Source organism: Elgaria multicarinata, chromosome 1 (assembly GCF_023053635.1).
Source record: "Elgaria multicarinata webbii isolate HBS135686 ecotype San Diego chromosome 1, rElgMul1.1.pri, whole genome shotgun sequence".
In the NCBI taxonomy this organism is placed as follows: Eukaryota; Metazoa; Chordata; class Lepidosauria; order Squamata; family Anguidae; genus Elgaria; species Elgaria multicarinata.
The window spans coordinates 1,688,080-1,709,343 of record NC_086171.1 but is presented as its reverse complement, the minus strand read 5'-3'; the positions used below and the strand labels follow the sequence as shown (position 1 = coordinate 1,709,343).

General features: G+C 47.8%; 1 protein-coding gene across 2 annotated transcripts; it reads right to left on the bottom strand.

Moving 5' to 3' along the window:
• Positions 1–100: 100 nt before the first annotated feature.
• On the bottom strand, positions 101–20,244 carry LOC134395812 (cytochrome P450 2C25-like). 2 transcript variants are annotated; one of them, XM_063121982.1, is made up of 10 exons: positions 20,224–20,244; positions 17,258–17,451; positions 15,669–15,831; positions 12,481–12,630; positions 9,971–10,131; positions 9,322–9,501; positions 7,570–7,711; positions 3,847–4,034; positions 2,466–2,607; positions 101–551 (listed from the first exon to the last, which is right to left on the bottom strand). In XM_063121982.1, exons 2-10 carry the CDS (start codon positions 17,429–17,431, stop codon positions 370–372), a joined length of 1,482 nt encoding a protein of 493 aa, XP_062978052.1. In that variant the 5' UTR covers positions 17,432–17,451; positions 20,224–20,244; the 3' UTR covers positions 101–369. The 2 variants fall into 2 exon arrangements, with proteins under 2 accessions (XP_062978052.1, XP_062978045.1); XM_063121975.1 differs by lacking the exon at positions 20,224–20,244 and adding an exon at positions 18,004–18,180.
• Between the last annotated feature and the right edge of the window lie 1,020 nt (positions 20,245–21,264).

Sequence of the window (21,264 nt, the reverse complement as noted above, 5' to 3'; positions counted from 1 at the left end):
GCTCCAGATGCGTTGGACTACAACTCCCAGAATGCCCCAGTGGCTGGGGCATTCTGGGAGATGCAGTCCAACGCATCTGGAGCGCCCCAGGTTGAGGAAGGCTAGGATACATCAGCTTTTTTGTAATTTTTGTATAATAATAAATGGGTTTCTTGTTAATCATCCTACTCCACTAGTGGTTCGAGTAGTTGTGTGCGTTCTTGCACCTTATATATATTAGAAAGCGAAGTTAGAACTCTTCTTTTCCTGATGTGGCGGCTTCCCCCCCCCCATGTGCCTTGTGCATTAAAACCAGAAAATGAATGAATGAATGAATGCGCTGAGTCCTTGCACGAGGCCAAGCCGTGACCCTGGAGCTGAGGTTGCCGCTTAGCGTGGGGAGAAGCAGAACGTGACCTGGTGTGGGATGTTTGTGATGCCGCTGATCTCTGGAGTGAGGTTGATTTTAGTGACTCCCGGAGGGTGTTTGAGACGGAAACTTTGCAGGATGGTGGTAAGAAATAAGAAGTGTTGCATCCGGGCCAGTCCTTCGCCTAGACAGTTCCTCTTTCCTGTAACAGATGGAAGCAGACGGTGCGGTGGAGGTATTTCGTGGGGAGGAGACCTCAAGAATGCCAACTCCTTCAATGGCCATTGCTTTAGAGCAGCCTGCCCCCTCCTGGTGTCCTTCAGACGTGTCGGACTACAGCTCCCATTGTCCCCAACTGGCAGGTCCAACGGGGAAAGCTGCTTTCCATTCACAGGACCATACATTTGGAAGCACCATTTCTTTGGCTGTCTAGTCTGTCTTCCTCTTGGTTGTAGGGAATCTAGATCTAGAGGAACACGCCTCAATTTCCCCCTCTGGGGCCCACCTGAAAATTACTGGGTGTCTCAACAGGCCACTTCATAATTTTCTTTTTCAAAACACATACAGAACTCATGTTTGAATAGCATTTCCCCCCCCCCCCCCCGCCCTATCATGGATCATAGGCCAGGCTGCTGAGAAGTACTCTTCTATATAAGGTAATTTTTAGGAGGAACACTGTAAATCAGTGGTTCCCAATTGGGGGTCCGCGGACCCCCACCCGGGGGGTCCGTGGCACCATTCACATATTAGCTCTGCAAGGTCCGCATTTTAATAAAAGAGAATACGCCGACTCCCGTGCTCCATTTGCTTCGACGGTGACGTCATGCGTGGAAGCACCTACGTTAGTTAGCGACTAGCTTCAGAGATTACTTCCCTGCACCTAATCCTGAAAACTCATGGAGAAGGAATCCTTTTGAACGTGGTGATGTACAACTAACAACTCTATCTGCGGAAGAGGAAGAAGCGCTTGCTGACGTGACTTGTGATGGTCCACTGAAATCATTTTTCAAAGAGTATAGACTGGACCAATTCTGGGTGAAGGTTTTTCCTGATTATAAGAAGTTAGGTGAAAAAGCTTTGAAACATCTGGTTCCCTTTTGTTCCAGATATCTTTGTCAACAAACATTTTTGACATTTTGTTCTATGAAGAACAAGCATAGAAATCGTCTCGATGTTGATCCAGATTTGAGATTAAAAGTAGGAAATATTGAACCAGATGTGGAAGGGATTGTTCGGGATGAAAAGAGGCATGATTTCTCCCATCACACTTAGGTTTAGTAGCTGCTAGACATGTCATAATTTGTTCAATTTTGAACTAGAGTTAGTAAAATTAAATTTGTCTTTATATTCCTAACTAAATCATTGTCATTTTTGCGTGGTAACATCACAAATACCACAATTTTTATGGTCTGTTTTTTTAATATACCTAAAATCCTTTGCTTATTATGGGCTACCCCTTATTTTCTCCAAAAAATTGTTTCGCACAGGTAACTACCATAGAGATAACAACATTTTCAAAAGTAGGGGGTCCATAGCTTGGCATTTGAAAAGCAAGGGGTCCGCAGTACTTAGCTAATTGGGAACCACTGCTGTAGATTACACCAGCACCGTATTATGACATCCTCTGTCATCCTAAACAATCAACCAAGTGTGAGGCCAAATACAGATATTAAGATTGCTCTGCAAACTTTCCTTGGATCAACTGAATGGCGCTTAGGTGCCACCAGGCACATTTGGAGGACCTGTAGGGTGACCATATGAAAAAGAGGACAGGGCTCCTGTATCTTTAACAGTTGCATAGAAAAGGGAATTTCAGCAGGTGTCGTCTGTATGCATGCAGCACCTGGTGATATTCCCTCTTCACCACAACAGCTAAAGCTGCAGGTGCCCTGCCCTCTTTTAAATCTGGTCACTCTAGTATAGCTCCTGCAGCTTTAATTGTGGTGATGAAGAGGGAATTTCACCAGGTTCCCATATATACAAATGACACCTGCTGAAATTTCCTTTTCTATACAACTGTTAAAGATACAGGAGCCCGGTCCTCCTTTTCATAGGGTCACCCTAAGGACCTGTGAACTAGAGCATCCCCAGCAAATGGCTGTCCAGCTATTCCTACCTGCTGAAAAGGGCATGTCAGCTCCATTCTTCTTGAAGTGTCCTTTTTCATCCAGGAAATGTTCTGGGTCAAACTGAGATGGATTTTTATACTGCTTGGAGTCATGGAGTACAGAACTCAGGATTGGGTAAATAGTAGCACCCTATTAGAAGAAGCAAAAAATGTGTTAGCACAACAATAAGCAACAATTAAGAGTGATTAATTTGTGGGGGGGGGGCACATTGAGAATTTTGAGGGAGTGCAGTGCCACAAATGGCTCCCACGGGGGACTTGCCCTTTCACAAAATGGCTGCCATGGTGGACATGGCCGGTCACAAAACACTCATTTCCCAGATGGCAAACTGGGGTGACTAAAAGAAAAGTGACGTTCCCAAAACCCTACATATAAGGCAGAACTGAGGTCTGAGTTCCAAAACACATACACAAAAACCTCTTTTGAACCCAAGTAAAGATGAAGGACAGCACTTCACTTTTCAACAAGCCTTCCAGTAAAAAAATTTGGGGGGCGGGAAAGAACTTAAGAAATGAAATAAAAATTAGGGATGTGCTCCGCTTCTCCTCAGACTGGAGAAGCAGGAGCGGATCGGGGGGGCTTCGCCTCCCCTTAAGGCAGAGGCGAAGAGCATCGGGGGAGCCGCAGAACATTGCAGAGCGGATTGAGGTGAAGGCGGATCCTTCGCCTCGATCCAGAGCTCCGCAAAAAAGGTAAGGGGGGTTTACTTGGCCCTGCCCCTGTCGCTGCCGACCATGCGGCGACGGTGGCAGAGCCAGGTAAGGGGGCAAGGGAGAGGGGGGTCTTACCTGCATCCGTTCGCGGTCCCGCGGCTGCTTCAACTGAGCCCGAGGACTCAAACAGGAAGACTAGGCCACAATTGTGGCCTGGTCTTCCTGGTTGAGTCCTCGGGCTCAGATGAAGCAGCCGCAGGACCGTGGACGGATGCAGGTAAGGGAGAGGAGGGAGGTGGGTCTTACCTGCGTCTGTACCGGCCCATCCCAGCTTCACTAGAGCCCGCGGCTCAACCAGGAAGTGTAGGCCGGGGCCTACAGTTCCTGGTTGAGCCGCAGGCTCTAGTGTAGCTGGGATGGGATGGGACGGACACAGGTAAGGGGGAGGAGGGAGGGGGGCCTTACCTGGCGCCACTCCCCGCCACTGCGGAGCTCCGATTCGGAGCCTGAGCTCCGCAGTGGAGCGGATTGGCCCCTAGGCGGATCGAGGCGGGGCAGAGTGGGCCTGATCCGCAATTTGCGGATCGGGCGCGAAGAGGATTGGGGGGTCCGTGCACACCCCTAATAAAAATTACGAGGGGCAGCAAGGAGCCTGATGGGCGCCAAGAAGCATGTCTACATTAGGTCCCAACCTTAAATTGTTTCTGGGAGGTACCTTTGGGATGGTAAAGCCTTCGAATTCCATGTCCTGTTTCACCACACGGACAAATCCTAAGGGGATGAGATCAAGAAATCGCTGCACTTCATGGATGACAGCTTCTGTGTAGGGCATCTCAGGTCGGTCCTTCATGGCAGGAGGCCGTTCCTGCCCTATCACTCGGTCTATTTCCTCATGGATCTTTGCTGGAAGGGGACCAAAGAGAGGGCATTTGGTGCACTCGACAGACCAAGAAAAAGAAGCCAGGTTTTGGTGGCCTCCTTGCCTGCTCTTTTTTTAAAACTGTAACTGTCATTCTGAAATTGACTTTCCCACAAGATCTTGGCCAAATTACCCATGATGCTTAAATGGATCACATGCAGTTGTCAGGACTGCAGAGCTCAGGATGTATTTAACCCTTTCTTCAGCTGTTGTCACCCTAATGAAAGTCATAGGCTGTTGAATTCTTGGTTATTGTAAAATATGTGAATGTAGCCGTGCTAACAAACCATGTTTTCTTAACCACGAACAACCCAGAAAGAGAACCCTCGGTTTGTTGTTTGGTTATGAACTCTGGGCTGTTTAAGCCATGGGTTGTCATATTAGGTGCAAACACAGAACCGTTGGTTGTTCATGGTTAAATAAACCATTGTTTATGAGTGTGGACTGGGCCTATGGCTGCCCAGGTAAGTTGCTTAATGAGGATGGCAAATTGATAACAGACGACAAAGAAAAGGCTGAAGTGCTCAATTCCTACTTTGCCTCGGTCTTCTCCCAAAAGCGGGTCTATGACCCCCCTGGAAAAAGTGAAGCAGAAGTTGAGGGGGCAGGATTGCAGTTTGAGATTGATAAACAAATGGTCAAAGAACACCTAATTTCCTTGAATGAGTTCAAATCTCCAGGGCCCGATGAATTGCATCCTAGAGTAATGAAGGAGCTAGCGGAAGAACTCTCAGAACCTTTGTCTATTATCTTTGCAAAATCATGGAAGACGGGTGAGGTGTCGGACGACTGGAGGAGGGCTAACGTTGTCCCTATCTTCAAAAAGGGCAAAAAGGAGGAACCTGGGAACTACAGACCAGTCAGCCTGACATCCATCCCTGGGAAAATTCTGGAGCAGATTATAAAGAAGTCAATCTGTAAACACCTTGAAATCAATGCAGTGATTACTAGAGGCCAACATGGATTTGTCAGGAACAAATCCTGTCAGACTAATTTGATCTCATTTTTTGATAGGATAACCTCCCTTGTGGACTGTGGGAATGCTGTGGATGTCATATATCTTGACTTCAGCAAAGCTTTTGACAAAGTACCACATGACATTCTGATTAACAAACTAGCTAAAAGTGGGCTAGATGGAACAACTATTAGGTGAATCCACAGTTGGCTACAGAATGGGACTCAAAGAGTACTTATCAATGGAACCTTCTCAAACTGGGGAGAGGCAACGAGTGGGGTGCCGCAGGGCTCAGTCCTGGGCCCAGTGCTCTTCAACATTTTTATTAATGATTTGGACGAGGAGGTGCAGGGAACGCTGATCAAATTTGCAGATGACACCAAATTGGGTGGGATAGCTAATACCCTGGAAGACAGAAACAAACTTCAAAGTGATCTTGATAGGCTGGAGTGCTGGGCTGAAAACAATGGAATGAAATTGAATAGGGATAAATGCTAAGTTCTACATTTAGGAAATAGAAACCAAATGCACAGTTACAAGATGGGGGACACTTGGCTCAGCAATACTACAAACGAGAAAGATCTTGGAATTGTTGTAGATCGCAAGCTGAATATGAGCCAACAGTGCAATATGGCTGCAAGAAAGGCAAATGCTATTTTGGGCTGCATTAATAGAAGTATAGCTTCCAAATCACGTGAGGTACTGATTCCTCTCTATTCGGCCCTGGTTAGGCCTCATCTAGAGTATTGTGTCCAGTTCTGGGCTCCACAATTCAAGAAGGATGCAGATAAGCTGGAGCGTGTTCAGAGGAGGGCAACCAGGATGATCAGGGGTCTAGAAACAAAGCCCTATGAAGAGAGACTGAAAGAACTGGGCATGTTTAGCCTGGGGAAGAGAAGATTGAGGGGAGACATGATAGCACTCTTCAAATACTTAAAAGGTTGTCACACAGAGGAGGGCCAGGATCTCTTCTCAATCCTCCCAGAGTGCAGGACATGGAATAACGGGCTCAAGTTAAAGGAAGCCAGATTCTGGCTGGACATCAGGAAAACTTCCTGACTGTTAGAACAGTGCGACGGTGGAATCAGTTACCTAGGGAGGTTGTGGGCTCTCCCACACTAGAGGCCTTCAAGAGGCAGCTGGACAACCATCTGTCAGGGATGCTTTAGGGTGGATTCCTGCATTGAGCAGGGGGTTGGACTAGATGGCCTTGTAGGCCCCTTCCAACTCTGCTATTCTATGATTCTATGTTTCTATGATAAGACAGTAGTGGGTAATTCGGGTGACCACATGGAAAGGAGGACCGGGCTCCTGTAACTTTAACAGTTGTACAGAAAAAGGAATTTCAGTGTCATTTGTATGCATGCAGCCCCTGGTGAAATTCCCTCTTTATCACAACAGCTAAAGCTGCAGGAGCCCTGTCCTCTTTTGTATCTGAATATTATAGAGCTGGAAAAAGTGCAGAAAAGAGCAACTACAATGCGTTGAGCAGGGGGTTGGACTTGATGGCCTTTTAGGCCCCTTCCAACTCTACTATTCTATGATTCTATTATTAAGGGGCTGGAGCATCTCCCCTACGAGGGAAGGTTACATCAACTGGGATTGTTTAGCTTGGAAAAAAGGAGGCTAAGGGGAGACGTGACAGAGGTGTACAAATTATGCCTGGTGTGGAGAATGTGGAGAGGGAGACATTTTTCTCCCTCTCTCAAAATACTAGGACCCAATGGGGTCATATCCCATGAAACTGATTGGTGGGAGATCCAGGACAAATAAGTGGAAGGACTTCTTCACACAGCACATAGTTAAACTATGGAACTGACTACCACAGGATACGGTGATGGTCACCAATCTGGATGGCTTTAAAAGAGGGTTGGATAAATTCCTGGAGCCAAAGGCTATCCATGGCTACTAGCCCTGATGCTTGTGTGCTACCTCCAGTATTCGAGGCAGTAAGCCTGGGTGCACCAGTTGCTGGGGAACATGGGCGGGAGGGTGCTGTTGCACCATGTCCTGCTCGTTCATCCCTGGCTGATGGCTCGTTGGCCGCGGTGTGAACAGAGTGCTGAACTAGATGGTCTGATCCAGCAGGGCTCTTCTTATGTTCTTATGATGAAGAGGGAATTTCACCAGGTGTTATAGGCATACAAATGACACCTTCTGAAATTCCCTTTTCATCGCAACTTGCAAAGTTACAGGAGCCCAGTCCTCCTTTCCATAGGGTCATCCTAGTGGATAGCACTTTGGGCTTAGATGCTGAAGATCCTGGTTCCAATCCACAGTTAGCTATGAACAATCTTTGCAATCTATCATTGCCTGTCTTATGGGAGTTGTGTTCGGAATGAAGTGAAATATGGGTATATTTTAACTCACCCAGGGCTGTTTTTCATAAGGCAGGGAAGGAAAGAAGCTAAAGGAATAAGTTATCAGAAGATGCCCACTCAGAATTTTGCAAAGGATGGAGTAGCTTTCCAAGAAAAATGATTCCGTGGTTAAAGCATCCTCCCATAAAAGAAATATGTGATCTGTACAAATAAAATGCAAAATTAATTCAATCTTTTGTAAACCTTCTACTGCAGGGTGTTCAAGCAGGATCATGAAGATGTATCTGAGGCTGATGGCGGTTGTTTCTGTCCCAGCCAGGAATAGGTCAAAAATTATCACGATCAAATTCTCTCTAGTAAATACAGTCTTGGGGTTGTGCTTCTCCTGGGAATGCGAAGAACATTGTTGAAATCACTCACTACACACTGGGGAATCAATCAGCAGCACCTTCAAATGGCGTCCCAAAATACCAAGGCATCCATTTCCAGAGCTCAGCAGGAAAAAGCTCTTATCTCCAACCAGCTGCTAAATGGAGATAAGAGCTTTTCGCTAATGGGAGATGGGACCTGGGGAAGAAATTGGCAGGCAGATCAGCTGGGCTGCTGGAAAAAGTGGATGGGATGACGCTGGTTTCAGGAACAATCTTATTATTATTATTATTATTATTATTATTATTATTATTATTATTATATTTATTTATTTATTTATATAGCACCATCAGTGTACATGGTGCTGTACAGAGTAAAACAGTAAATAGCAAGCTGCCATTGCCTGTTCTTATGGAGTAGTTTAAAAATGAGATACGGAGTAGTTATCTGAGAAAATTGATTCAATGGCTAAAAGAAACAGCATCTGTTCAAATAACGGGCAAAACACTGGCTTAATGGGTTTGCACTAGAGCTGTGCTCGACTCCGATTCGGATAGTGAATCTGGAACGGACCGAGCCGATCTGCCTCTGCCAAAGGCAGATTCAGATTGGGGGAGCTGCAGATCAAGGCGAAGCGGTTCGCCTCCATCTGGAGCTTCGAACACAGGTAAGGGGGGGAGGGGGCTCACCTGGCACCGCTGCCCCCGCAGTCCGTGCAGCGACAGTGGTGGAGCCAGGTATGGGGGCTGGGGGCTACGGGGCTTACCTGGGCCTCAGTTGAAGCCTGCGACGGAGGCAGGTAAGTGGGGGGGAGGGGGACTTACCTGGCGCCGCTGCTGCAGTCTGAGAGGTGACGGTGGTGGAGCCAGGTAAGGGGGCAGAGGGGAGGGGGGCTTACCTGCCTTCGTTGCGGTCTGGCCAGCTTCAGCTGAGGGCCAGGCCTCAAGCCAGAAGAGCAGGCCACGGCCTGCTCTTCTGGTTTGAGTTCTGGCCCTCAGTTGAAGCCAGGGCCAGACCACAACAGAGGCAGGTAAGTGGGGGGGGGGGAGGGGGGCTTACCTAGCTCCGCCACCCCCGCCGCAGTCCATGCGACGACGGTGGTGGAGCCAGGTAAGGGGGCAGGCTCACCTGGGATCTCTTCTCGATCCTTACAGAGTGCAGGACACGGAATAATGGGCTCAAGTTAAAGGAAGCCAGATTCCGGCTGGACATCAGGAAAAACTTCCTGACTGTTAGAGCAGTATGACAATGGAACCAGTTACCTAGGGAAGTTGTGGGCTCTCCCACCCTAGAGGCCTTCAAGAGGCAGCTAGACAACCCTCTGTCAGGGATGCTTTAGGGTGGATTCCTGCATTGAGCAGGGGATTGGACTCAATGGCCTTGTAGGCCCCTTCCAACTCTGCTATTCTCTGATTCTCTGATTCTATGCTGTGAGCATGCCTCTCGTTGGGGATGGAGAATGAAGAACTTCATCACTGCTGAGGGCTGAGGTGTCTTTGCTTGCTGGGTTGCTCCTCCATGTGCTGTGGGCTCCGCCGGCCAGCCTGCCACTCTTCTAATATTCTGCTGCCTGATGCGCCTGCATCAGGCTATTTCATGGGAGGGCCGGCCCTGTGCATGTCTCACCTGCTCCATTTTAAGGAGGAAGGAGTCTGCGAAGTCCCGAGGAATGCCAGTGAGGTCCAGGGTTTCCTCATGATCCTTCACCTTCTTGGTTATGAAGTCCCGGATCTCATGCAGGTTCTTGAAGAACCTTTGGTGAGGACCAGGCAAGTAGTCCATGATCCTGGGGAAGATGTTGTAGAGCTGAGAGAAAGAGAGAGGAGGGCTGGATCTTATAAATGTAGTGGTATATACACTCAATGCAATGGAAATCTCAATGCAGTGGAAATCTCCACAGAGCCCCCCATACATCACACACCATGGCTGTGGGGGAACCCTCCTCTGTACAACGTGGATATTCAGTGCCGAGTGTTTTCTAAAAAAACCTCTACCACGGGGTGGAGTTTTCCCGCCAGACGACACATTTCTCAACGGTGGTCTAAAAACGCCACCATGGAATTCTAAAACCGCCGTTGAGAAACGTGTCGTCTGAACTGAGCCGACGACCGTGGGAATAAAATGGAGTTTGCTTCTGCTGCCCCTGATGCCCAACACATTTACTTGGGAATAAGCGCCATTTTGTTCTAGAAAAGCCACGTCGCTCCCTCTAAGAGCCTGCTGCTGCGCCTTCTCTGCGTACGCCCGCGTTGGTTCCCTTTGCTCTCCTCCTCACCTGACCTGAGGCTGAGCTCTCGAGTCGTAAGCTGTCAGAGAGCAGGCGGAGGACCTGGACAAACTCCTCATCCTGGTAATCAAACCGCTCTCCAAGCAAGATGTGGTTGATCACATTGCTGGTAGCGCCGCTGCATAGGGTGGCTGGGTTGAAGGGCTGACCTGGAAAGCAAAAAGGAGTCAGCAGGCAAGAGTCAAATGTTGATGGACCACTTAGCTAGTCATCAGTCCAGGATCTGAAGTCTGCAGATCCTGATTAATGCATCCTGGGCTGCATTAATAGAAGTATAGCTTCCAAATCACGTGAAGTCCTGGTTCCTCTCTATTCGGCTCTGGTTAGGCCTCACCTAGAATATTGTGTCCAGTTTTGTGTCAGCACCATGTACATTGATGGTGCTATATAAATAAATAATAATAATAATAGTTCTGGGCTCCACAATTCAAGAAGGACGCAGACAAGCTGGAGCGTGTTCAGAGGAGGGCAACCAGGATGATCAGGGGTCAGGAAACAAAGCCCTATGAAGAGAGACTGAAAGAACTGGGCATGTTTAGCCTGGAGAAGAGAAGATGGAGGGGAGACATGATAGCACTCTTCAAATACTTGAAAGGTTGTCACACAGAGGAGGGCCAGGATCTCTTCTCGATCCTCCTACAAACGAGAAGGATCTTGGAATTGTTGTAGATCACAAGCTGAATATGAGCCAACAGTGCAATGTTGCTGCAAGAAAGGCCAATGCTATTTTGGGCTGCATTAATAGAAGTGTAGCTTCCAAATCACGTGAGGTACTGGTTCCTCTCTATTCAGCCCTGGTTAGGCCTCATCTAGAGTATTGCGGCCAGTTCTGGGCTCCACAATTCAAGAAGGATGCAGACAAGCTGGAGCGTGTTCAGAGGAGGGCAACCAGGATGATCAGGGGTCTGGAAACAAAGCTCTATGAAGAGAGACTGAAAGAAGTGGGCCTGTTCAGCCTGGAGAAGAGAAGATTGAGGGGAGACATGATAGCACTCTTCAAAGACTTGAAAGGTTGTCACACAGAGGAGGGCCAGGATTTCTTCTAATCAGTAGACCATGGAGAATCTTTCTCCATCACTCATCTCTGGTTCCTGCTCTTTCTACCACTCACTTTTATCTGTCTCCTGCGTGCTGCAGAACAGCCTCGTGTTAAGATTGTTTACTTAAAAGTAAGCCCCGTGGAGTTTGGTTGAGCTTCCTCTCAGGTTTTCCTATAACAATGGGAATTGGAGAGAAATGGGGCTTTTGGCAGTGGTCTGGAGCAGGCCAGCCTTCACGCCCGTTACCATGAAGAAGAAGAAACAGATGTTCCGCTTGACAATATTATTTTCCTTATTTCTCTGTATCAGGGTGGTCCCCTTATGCCTCATTCAAAAAGAAGAAATGTCATTGTTCCCAAAAGAGACCATAGATTTCCATAACATGTGTGTATGATAACACATCCTGATTTAGACCTATAATTAAATTAAAATAATGGCTAGAGGGAAATTTAGAACTATAATTAAAATAGAAATGCAGTCCATCTCACCATAGTGGGAGAGACCGTGACCAGGTGCCCTACCTGCCTGCCTGCTGCTCCACCTGTTTTCTGGGTGCAACCTGTGGCCAGGCAACTTCAAGGTTCATGCTCCCCTTTCTTAGGGTTCTTAATGTTGAAAGCAGGCTTGGAAAATCCTTCAAACGGAGGACACCTCCAAACAGAAGACTGCCCACTGTAAAATAGAACACTTGGCCACACTTGGAACTGCGTATCTGCGTGGGATGTCCTGATTGGATCTTGTGAGGTTTTCTGGATACAATCAGAAGCAACCTTGAATAAGCAACATTCCAGATGGGCAACTTGTGGCCCTCTAGTTCTTTTCGCCTACAACTTCCATCATCCCTCACTACTGGCTAGGCTGGCCAGGCCTGATGGCAATTGGAGGCCAAAACATCTGGAGAACCACAAGTTTCCCACCTCTGTTCTAGACAGTGGGTTGCTGACATAGTATCTCATCTACTTAGATGTAATGGCTAGCTCAGCCTTCCTCAGCTTGGGGCTCCGGATGTGTTGGGCTATAATTCTCAGAAGCCCCCAGCTACCTATCTCCAACTTGGAGAAGGCTGGGTCACACCAGGAGTAGATAACTTGGTCCCTTCCAGATGCTTCGGACTACAACTTCCACACTGCCTTACCATTCCCCATGCTTGCTGAGTTTGATGGGAGTTGTAGTTCAAAACATCTGGAGGACACCAGGTCAACTAGCCCTGGGTTAGACTAACACGCAGGGTCACTTTCCAGTTTATGTAGACTTCTTGGCTCATGTAATGGTGGAAGCAAGAGCTGCCCATAGAAATCGACAGAGAAATCCAGGATGTTATTGTCGCTGTGATCCTGCTACCCCGCCCCCGATGCCAAACTAGAATATACAGGTGCATATAGTCTTTCTGACTAGGATGATTCTTTCACATACATTTAAAAAATACATTTATTGAAATTTCAAGATATCAACATGTACCCTTTTTGGCCCTGAGTGCTTTCACGAAATACTCTGCCTCCTCCTGGATACGTTCCTCGATGCTTTTCTTCCCCATGCCAAAGTTCCTCAAGGTGGAGAGAGAGAAGCGACGGACCTGGACCCAACCCTCGCCATTGGCCATGAAAAGACCTGAAGTGGGCAATCAGAGGAAACAAAATAATAATAATAACAACAACAACTTTATTTCTTACCAGCCTCTCACTCTGAATCGAGGCAAGGAACAACATTAAAACTTGAAAGGTTGTCACACAGAGGAGGGCCAGGATCTCTTCTCGATCCTCCCAGAGTGCAGGACACGGAATAACGGGCTCAAGTTAAAGGAAGCCAGATTCCGGCTGGACGTCAGGAAAAACTTCCTGATTGTTAGAGTAGTACCACAATGTGGTGGGCTCTCCCACACTAGAGGCCTTCAAGAGGCAGCTGGACAACCATCTGTCAGGGATGCTTTAGGGTGGATTCCTGCATTGAGCAGGGGGTTGGACTCGATGGCCTTGTAGGCCCCTTCCAACTCTGCTATTCTATGATTCTATGATTCTATGATTAAACACACCAATATAATACACAAAACTGCTTAAAAGTGCATATAAAAATGATACAATACTAAAATAACAATAACAACATCTTAAAATTCTTAGTTTTAAGATTCATCTGGGTAGGCTGGAGCCAGAAAAGAGAGTGAATTATTACTACAGGATCCATCCGCATGCATTAACTGTGGTTGTGTTCTATGGACAACAGCAGAGGAGACCCCAGGACCGACTCAAGACTTTTGCTGCTTGAGGTGAAGGACAACACGGCGCCCCCTTCACCTCCAGGATCAGAGGCAGTATGCCTACGTACACCAGTTGCTGGGGAACATGGGCAGGAGGTTGCTGTTGCGTTCATGTCCTGCTTGTGGATTTCCTGTGGGCAGCTAGTTGTCCACTGTGCGGACAGAACGCTAGACTAGATGGACCCTGGGTCTGATGCAGCATCAGGGCTCTTCTGTTAGGGATGCACCTGAGGAAGCCTCCTTAGATGATGAGGAGGCAAACTTGGAAGAGGGTGTTTCCTCCTCCACAGCTGGACCAGAGACCGGCGCACAGATGGAAGGGAGCCGTGCAATGGAGGAGGACGCAGGTCCCATGGAGGAGCCACGGGCCAGTCAGTTGCTTCCTCTGCCTGTCTCTCCTGAGGCTGAGTCAGAGACGGAGGTGGTTCGACTGCCCAGCCCCCGTGAAAGAAGACGTAGGAAAAGGGCAGAACAGATGCAGGGGGTCAGACGAAGAAAGGCAGAACAGGCAGGGGGGAAACGCCGAGCTTTAGTAGGGGGTTGGGTCAAAAGGGTGGAGGAATGAGGCACAGCTGGGATCTGGGTGGGGTCATGCTGGCAGGGCTTGAAAAGGGAGAAACCGACAGCTGGTCTGGTCTGGCGAACACCTTTCGTTTCTACGGTAGCTACTGTGTCTCCACGCCTTGCCTCCTGACGGTGACTTTGGATTCTGGACCTGGACCGGCTTGATTGACTCCGCGTGAACTCTTAACCCTGGCATTTTGGACGACTGACTTGGCTTTTGACGTGGGACTAGACTTTGACTTTCACTTGCTCTTGGCTCCATGACACCGGCATCCCCTGCTTGGTTTTTCGGCCCGGATTGGTAGGCTTGCGCTTCAGAACTTGTCTCTGGGCAGAACTATTGGATTCTATGTAAAGGGCTGTGTTTCTCTTAAACAGCAGCAGTTTCCTCCTTCGTTTTTGTCCAGTGATTGATGGCTGGGTAATTGGCAATAAACCATTTAAGAGAACGCTTTGACTCGTGGCTGGTCTTTAACATCTTCTTATGTTCTTGTGTTCCACTCCATGTGCAAAATCAGCTGGATTGGTAGTTGAATCTTAGTTCAGCGCTGATGAGAGAACAGCACCTGACGGCAGCAGGGCAGCACGGGGGGTGCAGGGTAGGTGCGTGACACGCATGGATCTGCCTCCCAATGCCCTACCACTGCTCCCCGTCCCTGCCGTCCCTCATTGGCTGCCTGAGTTGGTGGCATCATTCTGCCTAATGGTAAGGCCGGCCATGATGTAGCCCTTTCCAGCCATTCAGACCCTGGGATTGCACTGATTGCACCCTGATGCCCGTGAATGCCTGGATTCCGGTGGCAGGAGCATCTTTCGTGATGGAGAGCATGCCTGAGGGAGGGCCATGGCTCAGTGGCAGAGCACATGCCTTCCATGCAGGAAGTCCCAAGTTCAATCGCAACATCTTCTGGCAGGACTGGGAAAGACCTCCAGCGGGAACCCTGGAGAGTTGTTACCGGTTGCTGTAGACACTTGTAAGCTAGAAGGACCAAGAACCTGACTTTGTACAAGTCAGATGGAGCACACAGCCAGCTCATGCAGAAAGCTGGCTGTGTCTCATGGGCCAAGCACAACCACAAACCAAATGCACAGTTACAAGATGGGGGATACTTCGCTCAGCAATACTACAAACGAGAAGGATCTTGGAGTAGTTGTAGATCGCAAGCTGAATATGAGCCAACAGTGCGATATGGCTGCAAGAAAGGCAAATGCTATTTTGGGCTGCATTAATAGAAGTATAGCTTCCAAATCACGTGAGGTCCTGGTTCCTCTCTATTCGGCCCTGGTTAGGCCTCATCTAGAGTATTGCGTCCAGTTCTGGGCTCCACAATTCAAGAAGGATGCAGACAAGCTGGAGCGTGTTCAGAAGAGGGCAACGAGGATGATCAGAGGTCTAGAAACAAAGCCCTATGAAGAGAGACTGAAAGAACTGGGCCTGTTTAGCCTGGAGAAGAGAAGATTGAGGGGAGACATGATAGCACTCTTCAAATACTTAAAAGGTTGTCACACAGAGGAGGGCCAGGATCTCTTCTCGATCCTCCCAGAGTGCAGGACATGGAATAACGGGCTCAAGTTACAGGAAGTCAGATTCCAGCTGGACATCAGGAAAAATTTTCTGACTGTTAGGGCAGTATGACAATGTAACCAGTTATCTAGGGAAGTGGTGGGCTCTCCCACACTAGAGGCCTTCAAGAGGCAGCTGGACAGCCATCTATCAGGCAAGCTTTAGGGTGGATTCCTGCATTGAGCAGGGGGTTGGACTCAATGACCTTATATACCCCTTCCAACTCTACTATTCTATGATTCTATGATTAATGGTATTGGACCATACCAAGTCCTCTGCTGGCTTTATCTGATGATGGGAAGCTGCCTCGGTCCAAGAACTCGTCTCCACGGTCGACCAGAACCTTCTTCACGATGTCGTAACCATAGAGGACCACTGTCTGGTCTGAGCCAAAATACACCATGAACACTGGCCCATATTTTTCGCTCATCTGTAAAAACACAGCAGATAGCAGAAGGTTTTAACGGGGAGGACCTTTCATCATCAGTGATGAAATGCCGAATGATTTGATATTGCATCTGATTTGCCCCTGAGATGCAAAGCATGCAGAGACCCCAATCATGTGTCGTGACCCTTAGGGAGGAGGAGGGCATTTCAGGCTATCAATAGGAATCAGATTCTGAAGCAGAAGAGACAAGACAAGAAATGTAACAGCCTTCATGGGAAGTGGGGGAGGTGATTCTCCCAGGCTCTTCACCAGCCGGGGATGAACCTTCATCAGACCTTATCAGTGAAAACATTAACAACTCACAGGTCTGTGGGAACTCTGGAATTCTCACAGGGGGAAGGAACTTCAGAGTTGGCTGATCCTGGAGTCCGCTGCAGACTCAAACGGTCAGAGCTAAAAGGTGAGAGCCAAAAGGCTCAGCTAGCCTTTTGCCAAAGGCTTCTTCCAAGGAATCCTCCCTGAAGTTAAGGGACTCAGGGAAATGACCTTCCCTTTTGTTGAAAGGATAATTGTCTTGCTTAGTCAGCCCTATTTTAGCCTACAGGAAATTTCCTAGGGTTTAAACTCTCTAGAGGTGCAGAAGAGATGTTTATTTGCTGAATAAAGCTTGTTGATTACTTGGCAGACCTCTTTATTCTCTGGCACTTCACTTGGAAACAAAACATCATGGGACTGGAATTAGGGACAGACAAATCTGTCAGTTTCATCCACCCCCCCACCCCCCATTCAAATGTTTTAAATCTCATGTGCTTTCTTTGAGAATTTGGGTAAATTCTTAGCAAGACCAAATAATGGGTAGAAGTTACAGGAAGCCAGATTCCGGCTGGACATCAGGAAAAACTTCCTGACTGTTAGAGCAGTACGACAATGGAACCAATGACCTAGGGAGGTTGTGGGCTCTCCCACACTGGAGGCCTTCAAGAGGCAGCTGGGCAGCCATCTGCCAGGGATGCTTTAAGGTGGATTCCTGCAGTGAGCAGGGGGTTGGACTCGATGGCTTCGATTCTATTCTAAACATAGAATAGAAGAGTTGGAGGGAGCCTATAAGGCCATCGAGTCCAACCCCCTGATCAATGCAGGAGGTTGGAAAGGAGGACCGGGCTCCTGTATCTTTAGCAGTTGTATTGAAAGGAGAATTCCAGCAGGTGTCATTTGTATGCATGCAGCACCTGGTGAAATCCACTCTGCATCACAATAGTTAAATCTGCAGGAGCCCTGCCTTCTTTCATATCTGGTTAAGAGGGCAGGGCTCCTGCAGCTTTAACTGTTGTGATGAAGAGGGCATTTCCCCAGGTGCTGCATGCATATGAAGGACACCTGCTGGAATTCCCTTCTCTATACAACTGTTAAAGATACAGGAGCGTAGTTGTCCTTTCCCATAGTGTCACCCTAATATCTCTTTCCTTACCTTCTTCAGGTTTTCCTTCATGTTGTCGGTCTTCAGTTGCAGGAGGTTCCCAATGATTGGAAGGGGTGTTGGGCCAGGAGGAAGGTTTTTTCTCTTGGCCGCTGTCTTCTTCCAGGCCACCAGGAAGAGCAGGCTGATGACCAAGAAGACGGTGGTGCTCCCAAGCACATCCATGGCGGCACGACCTCCTCTCCCTAGCAGACAAAAGACTGGTTGGGACTACAGAACTCCTACAAACATTAGGTGAGGTTAATATTCAACCACCATCAGTTCAATGACTGTTTATATAAACCCTTGGAAGAGAGCCTGTGTTTGCATTTCTGAGCACGTGGCACTATTGGAGTTTGTCTGCAAGGGCCAACTACAGGGATAAGTCCTCTATCAATCAATACGTTTCTTGCTCAATCCACAGATCATTGCAACACATACAAACTTGACATTTTACATATGGTTAAAAATTACAGAGCTATCAAAAACGTAACATGCATTACTAAGAGGATATTTATTTATTTATTTGATTTATTTATTACATTTCTATACCGCCCAATAGCCGGAGCTCTCTGGGCGGTTCACAAAAATTAAAAACATTCAAAGTATAAAACAACAGTATAAAACCATACTTTAAAATACAATATAAAAGCTCAACCAGATAAAAACAGCAGCAATGCAAAATTACAAATTTAAAACACCAAGTTAAAATTTATTTATAGACTATTAAAATGCTGGGAGAATAAAAAGGTCTTCACCTGGCGTCTAAAAGCATATAATGTAGGTGCCAAGCGGAGCTCATTCCACAGCCGGGGTGCGACAGCAGAGAAGGCCCTGCTCCTGGTAGCCACCTGCCTCACTTCCTTTGGCAGGGGCTCGCGGAGGACCCCTGAGGATGACCTTAGGGTCCGGACAGGTACATATGAGAGGAGGCGTTCCTTCAGATAGCTTGGCCCCAAGCCGTTTAGGGCTTTGAATGTTAATACCAGCACTTTGAATCAGCCACGGACCTGGGCTGGCAGCCAATGAAGCTGGAAAAGGACTGGCGTGATGTGGTCTCGTCGGCCAGTCCCTGTTAGTAAACGGGCTGCCCTGTTTTGTACCAGTTGAAGTTTCTGGACCGTTTCCAAAGGCAGCCGCACGTATAACGCATTGCAGTAATCTAGGTGAGAGGTTATCAGAGCATGGATAACTGTAGCTAGGCTATCACTGTCCAGAGAAGGGCGCAGTTGGTATATCAGCCTGAGCTGATAAAAGGTGCTCTTTGCCACTGAGTTCACCTGTGCCTCAAGTGACAGTTCTGGATCCAAGAGCACGCCCAAACTATGGAGCCGATCCTTTAGGGAGGGTGCAACCCCGTCCAGGACAGGGCAAACATCACCTCGTTCGAAAGATAGGAGCACAGCGAACATACAGAAACCTTTAATTGCTTCTCAATGACATTTCATTTATATCTCTGAATCTTTATAACAACACACACCAATAGTATCCAAAAACTTTGCTCTACAGCTATTAGCTTTCACTGCAAATAGTGCAATCTTTTGTATCACATATGGGTTGGTTGAATGCAATAAATAACTCAGTTTTTCCTTAGCACCCCAGTATTTCACTTTCTTTAAAAAAGGCTCCAAATAACTTTTTCTTATGTGTATATATATAAGGGGCAGTCAAATACATAGTGTATGTCCTCTGGAACTGGCTCTCCACAAACACACGACCTGTCTTCTACTGGTATGCCGTGGAATCTCCCCCATTTCAACACAGTATCCATTTGCTCAAACCTTAAAAGTGCGAGGGCTTTCCGGTGTTCCGTTTTCATGGGTACTGATAGGTATTTCTCAGGTTGGTGCAGATATTTTGTGCTAGCTAGCCATTTCACTGTTCTTAAGGAACAGTTTGCGCTCCTACGTACAACACTCTTTGTTTAAAAATATTTCTGCTAGCTGTCAGTGTTGGATTGAGTGCCTGGTGAGAGAATCCAAAGTTTGGAAGGAATTTGAAAAGTTTCTGCAGCCAAAAGTTCCCTTGCACAGTGGACCCTTGTTCCTCCAGACAAATCTTTGGGAGTCTCTCTTCAGTTAAGTTACTTACTCTACACCAGTAGTTTACCATCCTTGCATATATCAACCCAGAGATCTTTTCCATACCCAATTCTGTTCTGGTTAAGCATGCTGGGATGGACTTAGAGCCCCCCAGGATCAGAGGCAAGGATCAGACACAAGGATTATCAGGGGTCTGGAAACAAAGCCCTATGAAGAGAGACTGAAAGAACTGGGCAGGTTTAGCCTGGAGAAGAGAAGATTGAGGGGAGACACGATAGCACTCTTCAAATACTTAAAAGGTTGTCACACAGAGGAGGGCCAGGATCTCTTCTCGATCCTCCCAGAGTGCAGGACACGGAATAACGGGTTCAAGTGAAAGGAAGCCAGATTCCAGCTGGACATCAGGAAAAACTTCCTGACTGTTTGAGCAGTACGACAATGGAATCAGTGACCTAGGGAGGTTGTGGGCTCTCCCACACTAGAGGCCTTCAAGAGGCAGCTGGACATCCATCTGTCAGGGATGCTTTAGGGTGGATTCCTGCATTGAGCAGGGGATGGACTCGATGGCCTTGGAGGCCCCTTCCAACTCTGCTATTCTATGATTCTATGTAGCGGCTGGATCCCGCACCCACCCTAGTCCGGGAGGGCCGGGGAGGCAGCCTGCGGCGGCCCGTCCCAGGATTTCTGGACGAGGTGAGTAAATCACTCTTTGTCATTCTGCCCGGGACTGGGGTGCTGTGGGCTCCCTGCAAGTCTTCCTTTCCTCTTTCCCTTTCCTGCTGCTCCTGACATGGAGACTTGCCTGGGGGAGGAGACGTCCTCCCAGAGTCAGGAATGCCTGGGTGACCTCAATCTGAATTTGAAAAATTGAGCATTTCAAAACCAAAACAAAAAACAGAGTAAGGTAATCTTCTGCGGGACTGTGGATCCTCTTACCTTAAGGCGGGGTGGGTGGGTTTCCCAGCCTGGGGTGGGGTGGGTGGGTCCCGGGGTGGTGGGTTTTTTGGGCTTTTCTTCTCCCCTCCCTCCTTACCAACAGGGAGGAGGAGGAAATAGGGTGACCATATTTGGGAAACCAAAAAAGGAGGACAACAGGAGGAGGCGTGCCCATTGCAACATGCCCAGCCCCCAAGGGGGCAAGGTCTTGGTCACATCGCTCACAGTTCAGACAAACTTGTTCTGGGACGTAATAAACCGAAGGACACCGAATGGCCATTGAAATGCATTGTGTCATTCCGAATGGCCATAGGAAATCATTGAAGGAGTTTAGGGATCATCTACAAATTAAAATATCTAAAGGAGTTAAACATTTAGTTTTCATAGAAAACCACACAGAATCAAAATACAAACCAACAAAGTGGTTTTGGGGAACAATTCCTATGACCCCCAACACAGTGGTTTCTAGGGATCATCTCCAAACGGAAAAAGAAAACAGAATACAATAAAGAGAAGGTGACTGCCGTTTCATGCAATGCTTCATAGGCACCAGTTTTAAAAGACCAAAATAAGTGGAGGGGGGTTGCCAAAAACTGTCACAGATTATTTCCATGTTTACAAATCCCCCCCCCCCACCGTCACCCTCTCCTCACAATTGGCTTACATTTCAAAGTGGTCATAGGAATACATGGGAATGATACCACAAGCCCCTTAAGAATCAGATGAAGCTGAAAATGCTTACGGAGGTTGAAATTAGAAACCCAAGCATCCTAAGACTCTGTGCTTGATACATGTTGCATTGGACTTGCCCCCAACTTGCGCATAGCCATAATACGGGGTGTCATTCAGAATGGCCATAGGAAAGCATTAGGCTGTCACAAGCAGGCACGCAGAAAAGAGGGGGAGCCCCAAAACGCTCATGGAGATTTGAACTAACCCCCCCCCCAAAAAAACCCTAAGAGTTTCTACTGGAGACATGCTCCACCGGAAAGACCCCCACATTGCACATGGGCCCATAAGGTTCCATCAGAATGACCATAG